Source organism: Bubalus bubalis, chromosome 20 (assembly GCF_019923935.1).
Source record: "Bubalus bubalis isolate 160015118507 breed Murrah chromosome 20, NDDB_SH_1, whole genome shotgun sequence".
In the NCBI taxonomy this organism is placed as follows: domain Eukaryota; kingdom Metazoa; phylum Chordata; class Mammalia; order Artiodactyla; family Bovidae; genus Bubalus; species Bubalus bubalis.
Window position 1 is genome coordinate 28567643 of NC_059176.1, and position 18021 is coordinate 28585663.

General features: G+C 35.7%; 2 protein-coding genes across 11 annotated transcripts in view; one reads left to right on the forward strand and one right to left on the reverse strand.

Moving 5' to 3' along the window:
- Nucleotides 1-18021, forward strand: part of HEATR5A (HEAT repeat containing 5A) — a 105571-nt gene that overhangs the window by 62093 nt on the left and 25457 nt on the right. For 9 of the 10 annotated variants that reach the window (XM_044932956.2, XM_044932955.2, XM_044932952.2 and 6 more), the window contains 7 exons: nt 1653-1809; nt 4772-4961; nt 5835-6004; nt 8509-8535; nt 10774-10912; nt 14554-14733; nt 16576-16815. In XM_044932956.2, the coding sequence (XP_044788891.2) occupies nt 1653-1809; nt 4772-4961; nt 5835-6004; nt 8509-8535; nt 10774-10912; nt 14554-14733; nt 16576-16815 (1103 nt within the window). The remainder of the gene's footprint in view (nt 1-1652; nt 1810-4771; nt 4962-5834; nt 6005-8508; nt 8536-10773; nt 10913-14553; nt 14734-16575; nt 16816-18021) is intronic. The other variant, XM_044932961.2, reaches the window with a different exon arrangement.
- On the reverse strand, nt 2796-3313 carry LOC123465223 (60S ribosomal protein L27a). Its single transcript, XM_045163781.1, has one exon. The coding sequence runs from the start codon at nt 3281-3283 to the stop codon at nt 2837-2839; it is 447 nt and encodes a 148-aa protein (XP_045019716.1). The 5' UTR covers nt 3284-3313; the 3' UTR covers nt 2796-2836.

Genomic DNA, 18021 nt, shown 5'->3' on the forward strand with positions numbered 1-18021 from the left:
TCCCTGAGCTTGCTCAGACTGTTGTCCATAGAGTCGGAGATGCCATCCAACCATCTCATCCTGTGTCATCCCCTTCTCCTCTTGCCTTCAGTCTTTCCCAGCATTTGAGTCTTTTCTAATGATTCAGCTCTTCACATCAGGTGGCCAAAGTATTAAAGCTTCAGCTTCAGCATCAGCATCAGCCCTTTCAATGAATATTCAGGGTTGATTTCCTTTAGGATTGACTGCTTTGATCTCCTTGAAGTCCAAGAGACTCTGAAGAGTCTTCTCCAACACCACATTTCAAAAGCTCAGCTAGGGTTAGGGTTAGGGTTAAAGTGGAATCCCCACCCCCACCCCCGCTGCCTTGGACTGCTTTTCTTAGAACATAAAACTATTATTAATATTTTTACTTTGGTTTTTGTTTTTATATGAGAAAGATCACTGTCTATATGAGTGATGTAATAGGCCACCAGTAGACTCTGGGAGTAAGAAACTTAGGGAGTTTCATCATATAAAATATAGATGATAGGTAGTAAAACAATCTACTGGAAAGAAAAAAGACTGCAGATCAGGAAACATAAACTATATGTTCATTCCTACCAGCTTTGTAACCATCAGCTGGTTGTTTAATCATCTTAACCTGTTTTTCTCTGTTTCAAATAGAAGTTTATTAATGATGCCCTGCCTGCTAAGAATGTTAAGGTGAATGAGAAAATAAATATGAAAGTAGTATGAAAAAAGAAAACAACTGCAAATGCTCATGGTTATATTAGTTATATATGTATATAAAGTTAGTAGCTGTGGTAGTAATGCAGAAGGCACTTTGACCTAGTCTCCTGAGTATGTATGTCTTGATTTGGTTATGAACTCTATATCTCTCGTCAGATTACTAACTTGGTTCTAATTCCAGCTCTTCCATTTAATAGTTGGTTACTTAGTAAGAGTTCTTTGGCCAAAATGACTCAGTCGTTTTGATTTCCTCATTTGTGAAAAGGAACTGATAATAGTATGAATCTCACGATTCCTGAGAGGATTAAAGGACCCAATATAAAGTGTGTAAACTAGAATACAATGAAAACTCTGGATGAATAATAAGTTCTCTTACTTTATTTCATTTTAAATCAAAGTTCTTGAGCTGGAACTCTATATGGAATTAGTATCTCTGCAATGAGAGTTTTAAAAATATAACTTAATGATAAGGTAATAATGCATGCCATATGAATTTAGTGTGTATTTCTGAAAGACATTGAAATTGTTTATATTTAAATAATTATTATTAATAATGTGACATCTAAAATTTTTTTTTTATTTATTCTTGGCTGTGCTGGATCTTCATTGCTGTGTGTGGGTTTTCTCTAGCTGCGCGAGCGGGGGCTACTCTCTAGGTGTGATGTGCGGTTTTCTCATTGCAGTGGCTTCTCTTGTTGCAGAGCATGGGCTCTAGGGTGTGTGGGCCTCAGTAGTTGCAGCACGTATGTGAAGACATTTTTATTTAAAATATTTTTCTTTTCAAGATACCTTTCAAGTTATTTCAGAATTTTTTTGTATCAGTTAACTGTAAATGTATTTCTGAATTTTGCAGCTCTTTATATAAAAAGTTTCCCTAAGTGACTGTGCATGTATTGGTCTATTGCAGTAATTATCATTTATTTTTGTTTCCATAATCACAGACTGAAATCAGCAAGGGATGCAGTTACCAGAACAGGACACTCATTGGCTTTGGGATCCCTACATAGGTACTTAGGAGGAATAAGTTCTCAACATTTGAATTCTTGTGTTAGAATCCTTTATACTTTGTCTCAGGACAGTACCTCACCTGATGTGCAGGTGAGTACACGATTGATTTGTAGATAATGCCTGTTGTGTTGTATTGACCATTACTAATTTATATAATAATTCTTGCTCCATAATAAAATTAAAACCATTGTTAACCTCAGTGGATTTTTAAAATTCACATATCACTATCTTTACTTCATACTCAATACCTAAAGTCAAATTCAATATCATTTTGTGAAAATGGATCTGCCTTCTATCTTAAAATAACATCTGTTATCTTGTGGAACTTAACAGGGACCAGGCGTTGTATTACATTTTTCTAAACATATTAATGTATTTAATCTTCACAGTTATCTAGGATGTATATTCCCATTATATAGAAAGAAAACTGAGGCTTATGGAACCTAAGTTACTTGCTCAACTTAAAACCACTAATATATCGTGGAGTCAGGTGAAGAACATAAGTCATGGACTTTAAACTCATGTTCTTAACCACTTTACCATATTATACATAACTTACTCATTTCTGCCAGTCATCATTCTCCTGAGATCTTCATCACATCTTGAATGATTGTTGTGCTTCCTGCTCTTCTGGTCTCCTTATTGTATCTCTGTCCCCCTTGTGTGACCCTAATTACTATAGTGGACTTCCCTGGTGGCTCAGATGGTAAAGTGTCTGTCTACCATGTGGGAGACCCAGGTTCGAGCCCTGGGTTGGGAGGATCCCTTGGAGAAGGAAATGGCAATCCACTCCAGTACTATTGCCTGGAAAATCCCATGGACAGAGGAGCCTGGTAGGCTACAGTCTACGGGGTCGCAAAGAGTCAGACATGACTGAGCAACTTCACTTTCAAACTTTCAATTACTATAGTAGCCTCCTACCTGGTCACTTTATTTTTAGGTTCTTTACAACTCTACCTAGATAGGAAGCCAGAAGTCTTTGCCTGGGAAATTTTCATCTTGCCACTTCCCAACCAAAAAGCTGGGGATACTGCTTATTGCTTCTTTTTTTTTTTTTTTTTTTTTTTTCCAGAAGAGAAAAGCACTTAACATTTAATGAATTTCCCAGCATGTGGCTTCAAGCCACCAGGACACAAGCCCCACCTACACCCTTAATCTTCTCCTCAGCTCTTCTGCTGAAGAATTTGGCCTTCACGATGACAGGCTGCTTTGGGAGCTTTCCTTTCCCCAGAACTTTGTAGTAACCTGATCGCACCACATCAATGATAGGAGCAGCTCCTGTCTTGTTCTTGGCAGCATTTACTCGTGTCTGCTCACTAACCAAGGTCCACAATTTATCAAGGTTGACAGTCGGGCAGAAACTCTGGTTCCTCTTTAAGTGGTAATGCCTCATACCAACTTTCCCAAAGTATCCTGGGTGATATTTGTCGAAGTTGATCCTGTGATGATGCATGCCACCAGCATTACCTCGGCCTCCCGGGTGTTTCCGGTGTTTGCCGATGCGGCCGTGGCCGTGGCTCACGTGGCCCCTAAGTTTCCGGGTCTTCCTTAGTCTGGATGGCATGTCGGCGGCTTAAGGGAAAGAGCTGCTTATTGCTTCTTTAATCAACTCCTCATTGAAGTCCCATCAACTGACTCAGAAGCTTTCTTGGTTATTAACCCAAAGTACTGATCTTCTCCTAGATGATCTTCCTGCTTTCCTCCCACATGTCATTCTCATATCTGTGCTCGGGTTTTTCCTATTGCTCTTCTCTCTATTCCTATTTTATAATCCACATTTTTTAGTACTGTAAGATCCAGTTTAACCACTACCTTGTCAAACTTCAGCATCTAACATGGGTCTCATTCTTTGAATTACCATATCACTAATAGTTTTTTTCACATCATCTGTTACTTGAGTTGATTTATAAGGTATTCCATCCTTTCTTCATTCCTTTAATACAGTACTTTTTGCTTCTATTTATTATATTTATCCTTTTCCCCTTCAAAAAGTCTATTCTGAACAGACTCCTTTTCTATTGAGTCTCTTTTGTTGATTATTAGATCTTTCTTTCTGTGGCATCCAGTGTCATCAGTCTGACTCTTCTTGATTGCTGCCATTTCTCACCTAATGGGAACTCATCATTTTACCATTAAAAAATACTATAAGCTTTTCTTACATATTTGTTGATAAGAGGGGTAAAGCTTTCTTAGTTGATTTTCTAAAGGGAGAACTTTTTAGATACTTCTTGTTATAGGAAGTTCAAGCATACATAAAAGAAGAGAACATGCTATAAGGAACCTATTAAACCCACCATCCAACTTCACTGATTATCAGTGATTATTGGTTTTGCCTGCTTTTATACTTTATGTCAATGGAACCGTACAGTATATGCTTTTTTATGTTTGGCTTTCTTCAACAACATTGTGTTCCAAGAGATTTGTATTATTTCATGTAGTTGAGATACTGTTGAATCTTAAAAATTTGAGTTTTTATTCGCTGTATAGATTAAGCAGTGAACAATTTTCAACACACTAGATTTAGTTCAAGCCGTTGGCTAAAGAACCAAACACGATTCTGGAATTCTCAGTTCTGAGATATATCCATATGTGTGCGTGCTAGCTAAGTCACTTCAGCTGTGTCCGACTCTTTGAGATGCTGTGGACTGCAGCCCTCCAGGTTCCTCTGTCCATGGGATTCTCTGGACAAGAATACTGAAGTGGGTTGCCCTGACCTTCTCCAGGGGATCTGCCTGACCCAGGGATGGAACCCTCATCTCTTATGTCTCCTGCATTGGCAGTCAGATTCTTTACCACCAGCGCCATCTGGGAAGCCCCTATATCCATGTATGCCATTCTAAATTGGACATTTGTCTCTCAGTTGTTTTTTACTGGTATTTAAATTTTTTTCTTCAACTCCTGAAGTTCCTTGTTTCTCTCTCCAAGTTAGTAATAACACACACTTGACTGTGATACTACTTTATCACTCGTTTCAACAAAAGAACAGTTCGTAGTGTTTTGTGTTTCTTAATGCTGCTATAACATTTTTAACTGTTTTTCTCTGTCTTCACAGACCTGGGCACTGCATTCTCTCTCCTTGATAATTGATTCTGCTGGCCCACTCTATTATACACATGCAGAACCAACCCTTTCTCTTATTATGATGTTGCTGTTAAATGTGCCTCCTACTCATGCTGAAGTTCACCAAAGTCTAGGTCGCTGTTTGAATGCCCTTATTACTACATTGGGTCCAGAGCTACAAGGTATGCATAGCTGCTTTTGTGATATTTTACATAAAAATATATGCATAAAAATGAAAACAGTTCTTCTCATTGACTCAAACACTTCTCAATAAAGTGAAGTTTAGCAGAATGTTCTTTTCAAAAATATGGGCAGAATATTGAGAATAATCTTGAGAAGACTGACTTCTTAGTGATGACATAATAGAAGAAAAAAAAAAAACAGAAATTTAAGCTTCACCAACCATTAGTTAGTTGGATGACTTGGGAAAACTTTCACGTCTCTAAGCTTTAGTTTCCTCTTCTATCAAAAAAGAGAAGAGTCGCAAAACCCTTGTAATTGGCACACAGTAAATGCTCAGTATATTTAATGCCAATCAGATTTCTCTTATCTTGAAAAGATGAGGACCATATTTAGAAAGATAATGTCTTAAAAATACTTTCCTTAACAAGTTAAATGACAAACATAAAAAGGAATAGTTTCAAAACCTCTTCTCTCTTATAAGATATGAATGACTAAGCCCCAAAACTCAGTTATTCTGATCTATTCAAATGAAAAATACATGATTTTAATATATGAAAGCAACCCTCAACTAATACAAGCAGGGTTATTATTAGCAATTTCTAACTCTACTTTTCATGAAAATTTGATGTAAACTGCAGTCTTAGGTTCTTCTTTGCAATTATTTGTGTTGCCATGAACCTTTCAGACTAAAAATAACTAACATTATCTAAAAATTTATAACCTGGATTATCCCTCCTTCTGAAGAAGAAATTTACTTCACAGAACCTCAAGTTTAAAATTAGAGGAAAAAAAAGAAATTTTAAGCCCAGTAATACGTGTTTCAAGGGTAGTGATTTTATAGGCCAATTTAAAGCTTTCTGCTTTCATCTTAGGTAACAGCACTTCTGTTTCTACCCTAAGAAGTTCCTGTCTGCTGGGTTGTGCAGTGATGCAAGATAACCCAGACTGCCTTGTCCAGGCTCAGGCCATCTCTTGCCTTCAACAGCTTCATATGTTCGCTCCACGACATGTCAACTTGTCTAGCCTGGTCACCTGTCTCTGTGTGAGTGTAAAATTGCATATGTCGTTAGTTTCTTTTATTGGAAATTTAAATTTATTTCTGTTAGTCTCTCGACCATATACAATAGTTATTTTCCCTCAATTTTAGTCTTTTTTGGGGAGGGTGTGGGGTAACTTCATATAATCATATCCTAAACTGCTCATATATTTATTCACTTTCCCTTCCATTAATGTTAAACTTAGTATTTGGAATATTGATTCATTAATACTGAGTGCTAACATCCCAGGTACTGTATAAATGTTGTAGGACATGGAAATATTTATGTGGTAATAGCAATTTTTTTCCTACTTCTTCTTTTTCCTCTTTTCCAAACTTACATATAAAGTTATTTTCATCCCAGATGAAATATTTTTCCTGAACATTCTAGCAGTGTATGCTTCAACATCTGGGTTCTAACAGTGTGTCTAATGAACATAGAAAGGTGAAGGTGATCAATAAAATGTTCTGATTAGGTGGTTCATGATCATCAGTGGTTTTAAGATTTACTGTGAGCATCACCAGTTTCTATCTGGACTTGCCTAAAAAAGTTACATTTGGAGTTAAAACTTAGGCCATTGATTTTCAACTTTTTCTGCCCTTATGATGTTTACGGCACCCTCCCCTTAGTAACGTGGTAGTTGAGAATCATCACTGTAGACAAGACCTGTCATTTTCAAACTTGAGACAAAATATGCAGCATTTCAAACCTTGAAAGAACCTCAAACATTAAAACCAACATTCTCAATAAAAATATAAAGAGCAAAAAGTGAAATATTTTGCCCAAGGTAATATATCTAGGTATTAGTAGCTTTGAGTCTAGAACCAGCTTTCTGAACTCCTTCTCCAGTTCTCATTTCGTTATTTCATGTTGACTTGGTAGTTATGGATACCTCTTAACTCTGCCCCCTCCTAGCTCTGTGGCCTTAGGGATGGCCCATAACTTCCCCCAGCCTCATCTCTCCTGTCTGTAAAACACAAGGGTTACACAAGATGCCCCCTGTAAAAGGCATGGGTCCTTGACACTTAATAACCACTCAGTAAATTGTAGTTGTTTTTGTTTTCTTAACATATAACTTAGATGTAGAATTTTATTTATCTTCATATTGATTTTCATAGTCATAATTATCTAAGACTCTTAAGGAGAGAAGATGACTGACTTTCCTGATGGAAACTTCGGTTTCTGTCTGTATTAAATATTTATTAGGGAATATAGCACCTCTTGGAAAAGAATATTACCTTTATCATTCAGCAACTTTTCCCAGTAATATTGCTCTTTATATTCGAAGAACCATTGCCAATACTAATTATTGAAAGATAACCCACTCCTCTGCAAGTTGACTTAACTTTCTGCTCTCCATTTAACTAAATCAATACTACCATTTTTTTCTTCTTGAATCATAGTAGAAAATTTCCATTAATAACCATTTAAAATTTCTTCTTTAACTAATACATGAATTTATTCAGTAAGTAGAGTTTATTGAGAAATAAAGAGCATAACTACTAATTCCTAATGAATTAATTCTGATTGCATTCATTACTCTTTTATTTTCCCAGACTAAGAAGGTTATATACAAAGAAGAATAGACACTGTTCTCAGATTTTTTTCTTTTAGGTACATTTAGAGCCACTGAGAAAATCAGAAGCAACAATTACAGATCTTATTCATGTTACTCATAATACTTAAGCTATAAAATAATTTTTTTAATACAGAAATTAAATTCAAAAATTGCTGTCACTATAAGTGTGTTAATTTTGTAACTTAAAATTTTGGTTAGTAAAGCTTTTATCCTAAATTTATTCTGTTTTAAAGTATGCCCTGTAATAAGAAAATTGCTTCTGCTTTCCTATTAATAACTTTATGTTCAGGTTTTCTTTTCTTCATAGAAATTAATTATTTAGCATGAAGTGTTTTCATATTAACTGAAACTCTCTGAATATTCAGAATACATTTAATCATTAGGAAAGAATCTTACTATAAAGGATTTTCTTCTAACTGCATGCTATTTAACTTCCATTCTGAACTTGGCCTTAGCTACACTTGCAATTCTGACTACTCACAGTTTTAAAACTTGGCTTCCAAGAGTAAAAAAATCTATAACTTGTGATGAGGTAAACGATTAACTTTGTCTCTTATGGGACACCTGTTCATGTGAAGGTAATCCAGATCACTCCTTTCACACTGATGTCTACTTGATCTGGTTTTATTACTAAGGCTTGATGAAAGATTCCAAAGGAAAACCTAATTAAACAAATGTGCATTTTGAAATTACTGTATTTTTGTTATCTTTATATCTTGAGTTGACTGTTTTTAAAATCTTAGCTCAACTCATGTTCTAAGTTGGAAAATGAAGTATTTATGGTGTATCTTTAAAGCTGAAGCTAAGCCAATTTGAATGATAGCTCTATCAACATGTATATTTTAATGCTTAGCTGACTGTTGTCAGAGTCATCCTGGTGTTTATCTTTTGGTTTTTGTCATGACCAGTCTGTCATTTGTTTTTGTGCAGGAGATCTTGTTGGATAATTCTGTGTTGGTAGGTCCCTGACCCTCGATTCCTAACTTTATTTGAGGTTTGCAGTGCTATTTCTTTGTGTCCACCCGCCCCCGGCCCTTTTGGTTGTAGATGTTCTTCTTTTCCTCTGCATCTCTCTGTTTAAGCTAACCATTAATGCAAAGTCCAGTGTGTGTGGCATGTTACATGGTGTTTACTTAATACCAGCATAAACAAATCCTCCCTAACCTTCTCCAGCTGGCGCACTCACTCTTTGCATTTAATTTTGCATCATTTTGATTTAATATATTCATTTCAGAAAGGAATTGAACATATAGTTTGATTTTAATTTCTGTATTTTGCCTGCTTGATTGTTTGCCTTAACCCGCTCTGTTCTTCTTCCCAATATAAATGCTGGAGAATGACATGGAGATATTAAGCGTCCCATTTTGTTTTGTGTGACAGTCTTTAATATTTTTTCTACTGAACAAGTAGAGTACTTTTGAGCATGCTTTTTCTAGAAGATTGTATGACCAGCCTGAATAAATGCTGCACCTGCCTTGAATTATATGCTTGTATATGCTCCAGTTAATACAGCTAGTAGATTCATTAACTTTTCTTTAAAATTGTCTTTAGAGTGCTTCTTTGCTATTGTTGTTAAATATAGCCTTAATCTTGGGCATGAATAAACTTAATCTTTTTACATTTTAAGTTCTCTGTTAGCCTGTGTATGAGTTTCTAACAGCAGAGTTCTTAAACATGACTAGAATGACATAACCGTGAGACTTTGTGAATGACATTCCTGTCTTTCCGCTGTCCATGACATGTACTTGAGGGTATAATAGAACATATTTATAAAGCAGACCTCATCCATATATTTCACTGATAGTATATTTACAAACTTTGTCTTTTAGCTTATGATAAAATTAAGGGTTTAGCCCTCTTTGCCTAGGTCATGTGCCAGAACCCCCGCCACTGCCTACTCTTTTCTCAGAAGTCTGCCTCTGCTCTTTTTGGCAAACTCACCTGCCTCAGTCATGCCTTTCCCACATAAGTCAGATTTAAAGGCGCTTATAAGAATTATGCCATTATTTCTCAAATGCTGCTTGGAAAATCACTGTTGAAGACATTTATTGTCATAAGCCACACCAAACTGGTCTTTATTTTCATAGTTGGAATGAAATAAATTTTAAAATCTCTAGGCTTTATTCTACTTATGAAATCACCTTTGACTTGTTTTAATTACTCATTTAAGGTATATCACCATTCCTATTATCATTTACCCTCAGTAGATGCAGCTTATTGAGATTTACATTGTTTAAATACTTCTCAGTAAAAAGAATATGTATTGAGCCTGTCATTCGAGCAGAAATATTCTCTATCACGAAGATATTTAGATATCTGTGTACATATATGTATATCCACATATAAGTAGATAGGCATTTATAAAATTTGCTATCTATAATGTCTCTAGAGAGCACTTTTGGTGAATATGTTTTCTGAGTTAAAACTCTTTCTGCCTTTATTTGAAAATGCATTTACTTACTCTCTATGGCATCTGCATAAACTATTGATAGAGGCTGCATTAATAATAGCTATAGCTAATGTTTAATTGAGCATACTTACTATTTGCCAGGGACTGTGCTAAGCACCTTTGCATGTTTCTTTGTGTTGACTTTACAGCAGCCCTGTGAGATAGGGGTAGTGTTATTTTCATATAACAAATGAGGAAACTGAGGCACAGAGAATTTAAATAATTTGCCTGTGGTCACATAGCTAGTAAGTCATGGATATAGGACTCAAACTGAGACAGTCTGACTCTAGAGCCTCCGTTTTAATCACTATGCTGCAGTGCTCAGACAGATTTATATAAACTTATACTTGGAGATTCATAAAATGTAATAGTATATAGTTCCACATAAAACATAACAGTATATGGTTCCATGAGCACTTGTATATACAATAGTATATACAAGCTGCAAATAAATTCTTTCAGTGGTATCCCTTTGTCTCTCAAAACTGTTTTACTCATATACATTTTATGTCTTCTAACATTGTCAAGAGACTTTTGCTTGGGTTTGTTTATGAATATTGCATAATAAGTACATGTATTACTCCTTAAGCTATTTCTAAGTTATTTAGTAAAAAATATGTGCTAAGATAGTTGAAGAAATCTCTGTATATCTAATAAATCAGGAGGGGTCCAGTGAGTAATCTGTTAGACTTTTTGAATGTCACCAAGAATTTCGGTTCCTTTACTTCCCAAATGGTATTTTTCAGGTGAATCTCTGTAGTCCCTATTTGTTACTGAGACGAGCAGTACTGGCTTGTTTACGTCAGCTTGTTCAGAGAGAAGCAGCTGAAGTTTCAGAGCACGCTGTTATGCTTGCTAAGAACAGCAGAGAAGAACTGACTCTGGGTAATTCTCTTTATCAGTATTATCTCCAGCTCAGATGATTATTTTAATCCTAAAGCTTCTCTAGAAACATGAGTTTTTAAAGGGAAATTTAAAAGTTAGTATATAATATCTTAAACATGCTACAAGTGACGGTTGCTAAACAGTTATCATTCCAACCAGTGATTTTACTGGTTTAAAGCAGTGGTTTTCAAACAGGCTCCCCACAGAAGCAACATCCAGCTCACCTGGGAATTTGTTAGAAATGCAAATTCTTGGGCCCCATCCCAAGTCTAAGCCAGAAATGGGGGAGTAGAGCCCAGTGATCTGTTACTTATTCTCCAGTAATGGTAGTATGTACTGACGTTTGAGAGCTATTGGTTTTGGACGAGTTTTTTTACAATGGATTGAAATTGCATTTAGGCCTGAAGTCATTTATATGTGCCTTTCTTCCCCTCAAATCTAATTGAATATAATTTCTCATAGATGAATCTGCTTCAAATTAAAGGATTTCTTAGCCCCTTCTATGTTTTAGAGCTGAATTAAAGGATTTCTTAGCCAGTAAGGTTTTAAGTGTATCTCTTCATTTTAAAATCATATAACTAACACAAACATGTATATAAATTCAGACTACAAAAATAGAAATGATAATGTCTTACACTTTTAAAATATATAGTTTCCAAAGTGCTCAATAAAGGACAGAAATGGTATGGACCCAACAGAAGCAGAAGATATTAAAGAGGTGGCAAAAATACACAGAAGAACTATACAAAAAAGATCTTCATGACCCAGATTATCACAATGGTTTGATCACTCACCTAGAGCCAGAAATCCTGGAATGTGAAATCAAGTGGGCCTTAGCAAGTAGCACTATGACCAAAGCTAGTGGAGGTGATGGAACTCCAGTTGAGCTATTTCGAATCCTAAAAGATGATGCTGTGGAAGTGCTGCACTCAATATGTCAGCAAATTTGGAAAACTCAGCAGTGGCTGGAAAAGGTCAGCTTTATGGACTATGCAAAAGCCTTTGTGTGGATCGATAAACTGTGGAAAATTCTGAAAGAGATGGGAATACCAGACCACCTGACATGCCTCTTGTGAAACCTATATGCAGGTCAGGAAGCAACAGTTAGAGCTAGACATGGAACAGCAGACTGGTTCCAAATAGGAAAAGGAGTACGTCAAGGCTGTATATTGTCACCCTGCTTATTTAACTTATATGCAGAGTACATCATGAGAAACGCTGGACTGGAAGAAGCACAAGCTGGAATCAAGATTGCCGGGAGAAACATCAATAACCTCAGATATACAGATGATACCACCCTTATGGCAGAAAGTGAAGAGGAACTAAAGAGCCTCTTGATGAAAGTGAAAAAGTGAAAAAGTTGGCTTAAAGTTCAACATTCAGAAAACTAAGATCATGGCATCCAGTCCCATTACTTCATGGCAAATAGATGGGGAAACAGGTCAGACTTTATTTTTCTGGGCTCCAAAATCACTGCAGATGGTGATTGCAGCCATGAAATTAAAAGATGCTTAGAAGGAAAGTTATGACCAACCTAGACATATTAAAAAGCAGAGACATTACTTTGTCCAAAGAGGTCCATCTAGTCAAGGCTATGGTTTTTCCAGTAGTCATGTATAGATGTGAGAGTTGGACTATAAAGAAAGCTGAGCATCAAATAAGTGATGCTTTTTAACTGTGGTGTTGGAGAAGACTCTTGAGAGTCCCTTGGACTGCAAGGAGATCCAACCAGTCCATCCTAAAGGAGATCAGTCCTGGGTGTTCATTGGAAGGACTGATGTTGAAGCTGAAACTCCAATACTTTGGCCACCTGATGTGAAGAACTGATTCATTTGAAAAGACCCTGATGCTGGGTAAGATTGAAGGCGGGAGGAGAAAGGGACAACAGAGGATGAGATGGTTAGATGGCATCACCGACTCAATGGACATGAGTTTGGGTAAACTCTGGGAGTTGGTGATGGACAGGGAGGCCTGGCATGCTGTGGTTCATGGGGTTGCAGAGTCAGACACGACTGAGCGACTGAACTGAACTAAACTGAAATTGCTATCACATTTTTAGAAAGTCTCAGACTTCACAGAGCTTTCCAATATCTAAAGCTCTCAGATCCATAATGTGTTTTACTGTTATTCTGTGCTCTTTAACTTAGTTTTATTATTATATTAAAACCTTGGCTCTGACTTACTGTATCAGCATTGCTGAACTTGTATACTAGTCATCAAATAGGCTACAGAACTTGTTTGCAGATTATTCTGTGATCACTTAACCAGAGAAATTGTAATCTTCTAACCATGTATGGTATTCTCCCCATAGTGACCTTTAACTTACATTAACTGCTGAAACTATATTTGTTGCTTTAGGATTTATTATGTTAATATGCTGGTACATAATTATTGAATAAGCTATGTGGGTAAGACAGTAAAGGATTCATTATATAATTCCTTATTAAAATTTTTATAATTTTTCAAACGATGGAAAAGTAGGAAGAAACATGCAGGTGAACACATAGACTCACTACTTCGTATGTTTGTAACACTGACTTTGTGTGTCTCTCAGTATAACACATAAGCCTCTTGCCAAACCATCTGAAAGCAGGTTGCAGGCATCATGACTCTTTACCCCTAAATACTTACCTGTGTCTTTCAAGAAGGACATGCTCCTGCTTGACCACACGTTATTTCCAAACCTAGTAAAATCAGCATTTAGTATTTTCGTAGAATGTGTAGTTCTCACGTAAATTTCCTGTATATTAAAAAAAGAAAAAATGTCCTTTATAAATTCCTTTCCCCCCTCACGCCCACACCCCATCCCCAAATTTAGGATCCAGTCATGACTCATACATTACATTGGGCTGTTCTAACTTTTAGACCCATAATCAGAAACATTCCTACCACATCCTTCTGATCTTTAAAAGATCACTAAAAGATCTTTAAAAGATAACTCTTCTTTTAAATAGTCTAATAGTAGCATAATCTTTAGAAACTAAATGCTTTCATAATTGCCAAATGAGTTAAATTCTCATAAGAAAATGTACTTGTTCTTTTTATGTTTCCAGAGTTAGAGGAAATAGATACTAGATCAAGGCTTATATTTCTTTTTTGAAATGATGTATTACTTTGCAGTGAGAATACTGTGTAGTAATTTATATTAATTCAATAGTATTCTTAGATCCACTGTAGCTTAGTTGTAGTAATTAAATACTCTTCTCCATTTAATAGTTGTTTTCTGAGTTTTCCTCTCATGTTAATAAATTTAAAGCCTTTATACCAGAATAAGTAATGCTTAATTATGATTATTTATTTGAATTTAAAGATAAGATTCCAAGAAACATTGTATAAATTTTTAGAAGTATTGCATGCTAATTGGGTTAAAATGTTTACCTGATAAGGAAAACATATTAGTAAACTCAAAGATTTATCTTTTAATGACACTGTATAAAAAATAACTTTGCAGTGTTGTGAATAATAATAAAACTTTAGTTGTTAACTAAAACAGACCTTAGTAGACTGAGGGTGCCATATGTGGACCAGTTCTTTAGAATATATTTGCATGTAATATTTTTAATAACCACTGAATGTGTGTGCTTCTCATATGGCAGTTTTGTTTTCTGTATTACTTAGATCATCGATTTTCTTCTTGTCAGATGCTAACATCAGAGAAGTGGGCCTTGAAGGGGCCTTACTGACCTTACTTGACAAAGAGACAGATCAGAAATTATGCCATGATATCAAAGAGACTTTAAATCATATGCTCACATCTATGGCAGTGGATAAACTCTCCTTTTGGTTAAAGCTTTGTAAAGATGTACTTGCTGCATCAGCTGGTAAGTACTGGTGATTACCAGCCAACATAATAAAACTGAAAGTAAAAGCATTATATAAAATTGTCTGCTAGTGATAATTTATTAATTTGGATATTTGGGGTAAAACTGTTGCTTTTCTTTAAGTGAAGATTCTAATGCTAGTCTTTAAGTCCAGCACTTAAAACTTACTTTTTTTTTCTCTTATAATTGTGTTAGAGTCTTTAAAATTTGTATCTTTGGACTAAGAGAGACAATGAGTGAGAAAGAAAGAAGATAGAAACCATTTCTCTTCCAAATACTATACATATTATGTATCATTTACTCTTTTAACCATCTTATGAGTAGGCAGTAGTATTCCATTTTACACAAGGGAAAACAGGAATTGCAAAGGATAAGTAATTTTCCCAAAGACACACACATATTCAAGCCTTAGTCTGCATGACTTTAACATCTAACTTTTCAATATATTTCAGTACCTCTCAACTCAGTTACTTAAGCCTTATAATTAATGTAGCTCTGGTCTCAAAGGAAGAAAGGTACTGTAAAATCTCTGGCTTTTTTTTTTTTTAGTATTCTTCTCTGCCCACCTTTGCTCTTGTTGGTACGCCTACCTTTCAGTTACTGACACTTGCTTTTTCCACCATTATGTTGTACATGTTTTCCTTTCTTGATGTTTTCTTCTGTCCCCAGTACTTAAGAACTTAAAAGGACTTCTTCAGAAGAAAAACTACAAGTGCATAGATTGGTGACCTATCTTCTTTAAAATTTTATAGTCACTCTGTGAACTTAATACTCAGTTTACTTCACTGTTTGTTCTTTTTATCCTTTGTCGTTTACCTCTATCCCTTCTTATTAGAAAAACATACATTTCAGTCTCTATTGATGTCTTCAGTCTCCACTGATATTTTAAGAAGGGTTTGCCTTAACTTTGTAACATCTTTGCTATCTGTTGTATCACAATCAAAAAATGTTGACATAAAAGATAATTTAAGAAAAACAAGTTGGTTTATGTTATAAGTTGCATTTTAAGTTGAGTTAAATAGTTAATAAGTCAGCAATTGGTACTCTTGCCTGGAAAATCCCATGGACGGAGGAGCCTGGTAGGCTGCAGTCCATGGGGTTGCTAAGAGTCAGACACGACTGAGCGACTTCACTTTCACTTTTCACTTTCATGCATTGGAAAAGGAAATGGCAACCCACTCCAGTGTTCTTGCCTGGAGAATCCCAGGGACGGGGGAGCCTGATGGGCTGCCATCTATGGGGTCACACAGAGTCGGACACGACTGAAGTGACTTAGCAGCAACAGCAGTATAATATTAAGGGAAAATAATTCCTTAATTACTGGCTCTGCTGCTGCTGCTAAGTCACTTCAGTCGTGTCCAACTCTGTGTGACCCCATAGATGGCAGCTAGTCATCTGGATAATTTGTGATTGTAAATATACCAATGGGTCTATCCTGAGGAAAGTATTTTTTGGACATTTTTGTGGGTTCAGGAACCTTCTTAAATTCATTCAAGGGCCCAGTGTTAACATATCTAGTTCTGTCTACCATACTTCCTACCACAGAATGCTGTGCTTCCTTGAGTATATCCATCTTCATACAGCGGATTGATAATTATTCTAGTATCATGTTCAGTCTTTCACTTTAAATATAATTTAATGGCTTCATCATTTTTTAAGAATAGTTTTTTTAGCGTTTCTCGAGGTAACCACTGTTATCAGTAGTCATTAGACATGATTATTTTACATCGTTAAAAGATGTATGATTGATGAACAGTATGATCTGTACTTAAGGTCATTTGTGTCCCTTTATAAGTGTATCTTCCAGTTGAAACTACGTGTATTTTTCTCCCTTGATAAAAGATTTTGCAAGTGTAACCTGTGTGGATACAGTGCAAGAAGAGGAAGGAGATAAAGGGGATGACGCTTCGGTTCTGACCAGCAGAAATGATGGCAGACCGCACCCTTTCACCAATCCCCGATGGGCCACAAGAGTCTTCGCTGCTGAATGTGTCTGTAGGATAATCAACCAGTGTGAAAATGGACACAGCGCACATTTTGATGTTGCTTTAGCACAGGAAATGAAAAAAAAGGATTCAAGAAGTAAGTGGCTTAACAATGACAAGACCAAATGGTACACATAGAGGCGCTGTGTGCCTGTAGTACATTTCTAATGTTCAAATGCATTCTTAATGATTGAACTGAATGCTTAAATCAGCATTCACTTTTGTTTCATGGACATAATGTGATACATTAAGTTTATAGAGAATGGTCACGTTCTTGGAAATTATGTGCATTCCCAAGTTTTATTTTCTTAAATTTTATTTTTATAGAACTATTAAATATAACAAAATATAGCTATTTTGCTCATAGATTATTTTGGTTCCATGGATATTATCTTGAAAACATCTGAGTCTATCTCAATGTAAAGTAAACCTACTTGTGAGACCAGTTTGACCTTTTATTGTTCAGTTTTATTATTTTTACCTAAATACATGTTGATTATGGTTTAATTCACTTAAACACATATATTCAGACACAATTCTAACATCTCAATACCTTATAAATATTCTTTACCTGACAAAAGAATCACAAGGCAAGATGTTGTTATTCCCCATCTGAGACTATGAATTAGGTATTTCTTTTTTATTTTTCAAGCAAGCACGTATTGCGTCTCTTAGCTGTCTTTCGTTTGCTTAGTTTTATTGAAGTATAGTGGATTTACAGTGTTGTGTTAATTTCTTCTGTACAGCAAAGTGACTCACTTATATACACATTTATATATTTATATGCTTTTTCATTTTCTTTTCCATTATGGTTTACAACAGGGTGTTCAGTATAGTTTCCTGTGCTGTCCAGTAGGACCTTGTTGTTTATCCATTCCATATATAATAGTTTGCCTCTGTTAATCTCAAACTCCTATTTCTTCTCCCCGCTACTTCCACTCCCCTTGGCAACCAAGTCTGTTCTCTATGTCAGTCAGTCTGTTTTTGTTGTGTAGATAGGTTGATTTGTATCATATTTTAGATTCCATGATGCTGCAAATGGCATTATTTCATTCTTTTTGATGGCTGAATAATACTCTGCTGTGTGTATATACCACATCTTTATCCATTCATCTGTCAGTGGACATTTTAGTTGTTTACATGTCTTGGCTGTTGTAAACAGTGCTATGAAAATAGGGGTGCATGTATCTTCAGTTTATGGTTTTCTCTAGATATATGCCCAGGAATAGGATTGCTGGATCATATGGCAGCTCTTTTAGTTTTTTAAGAAACCTCTATATTGTTTTACGTAGCAGCTGTACCA

What these genes read in the sequence shown, in the direction of transcription:
- LOC123465223 (XM_045163781.1), bottom strand. Translation starts at nt 3,283, where the DNA reads ATGCCATCCAGACTAAGGAAGACCCGGAAACTTAGGGGCCACGTGAGC.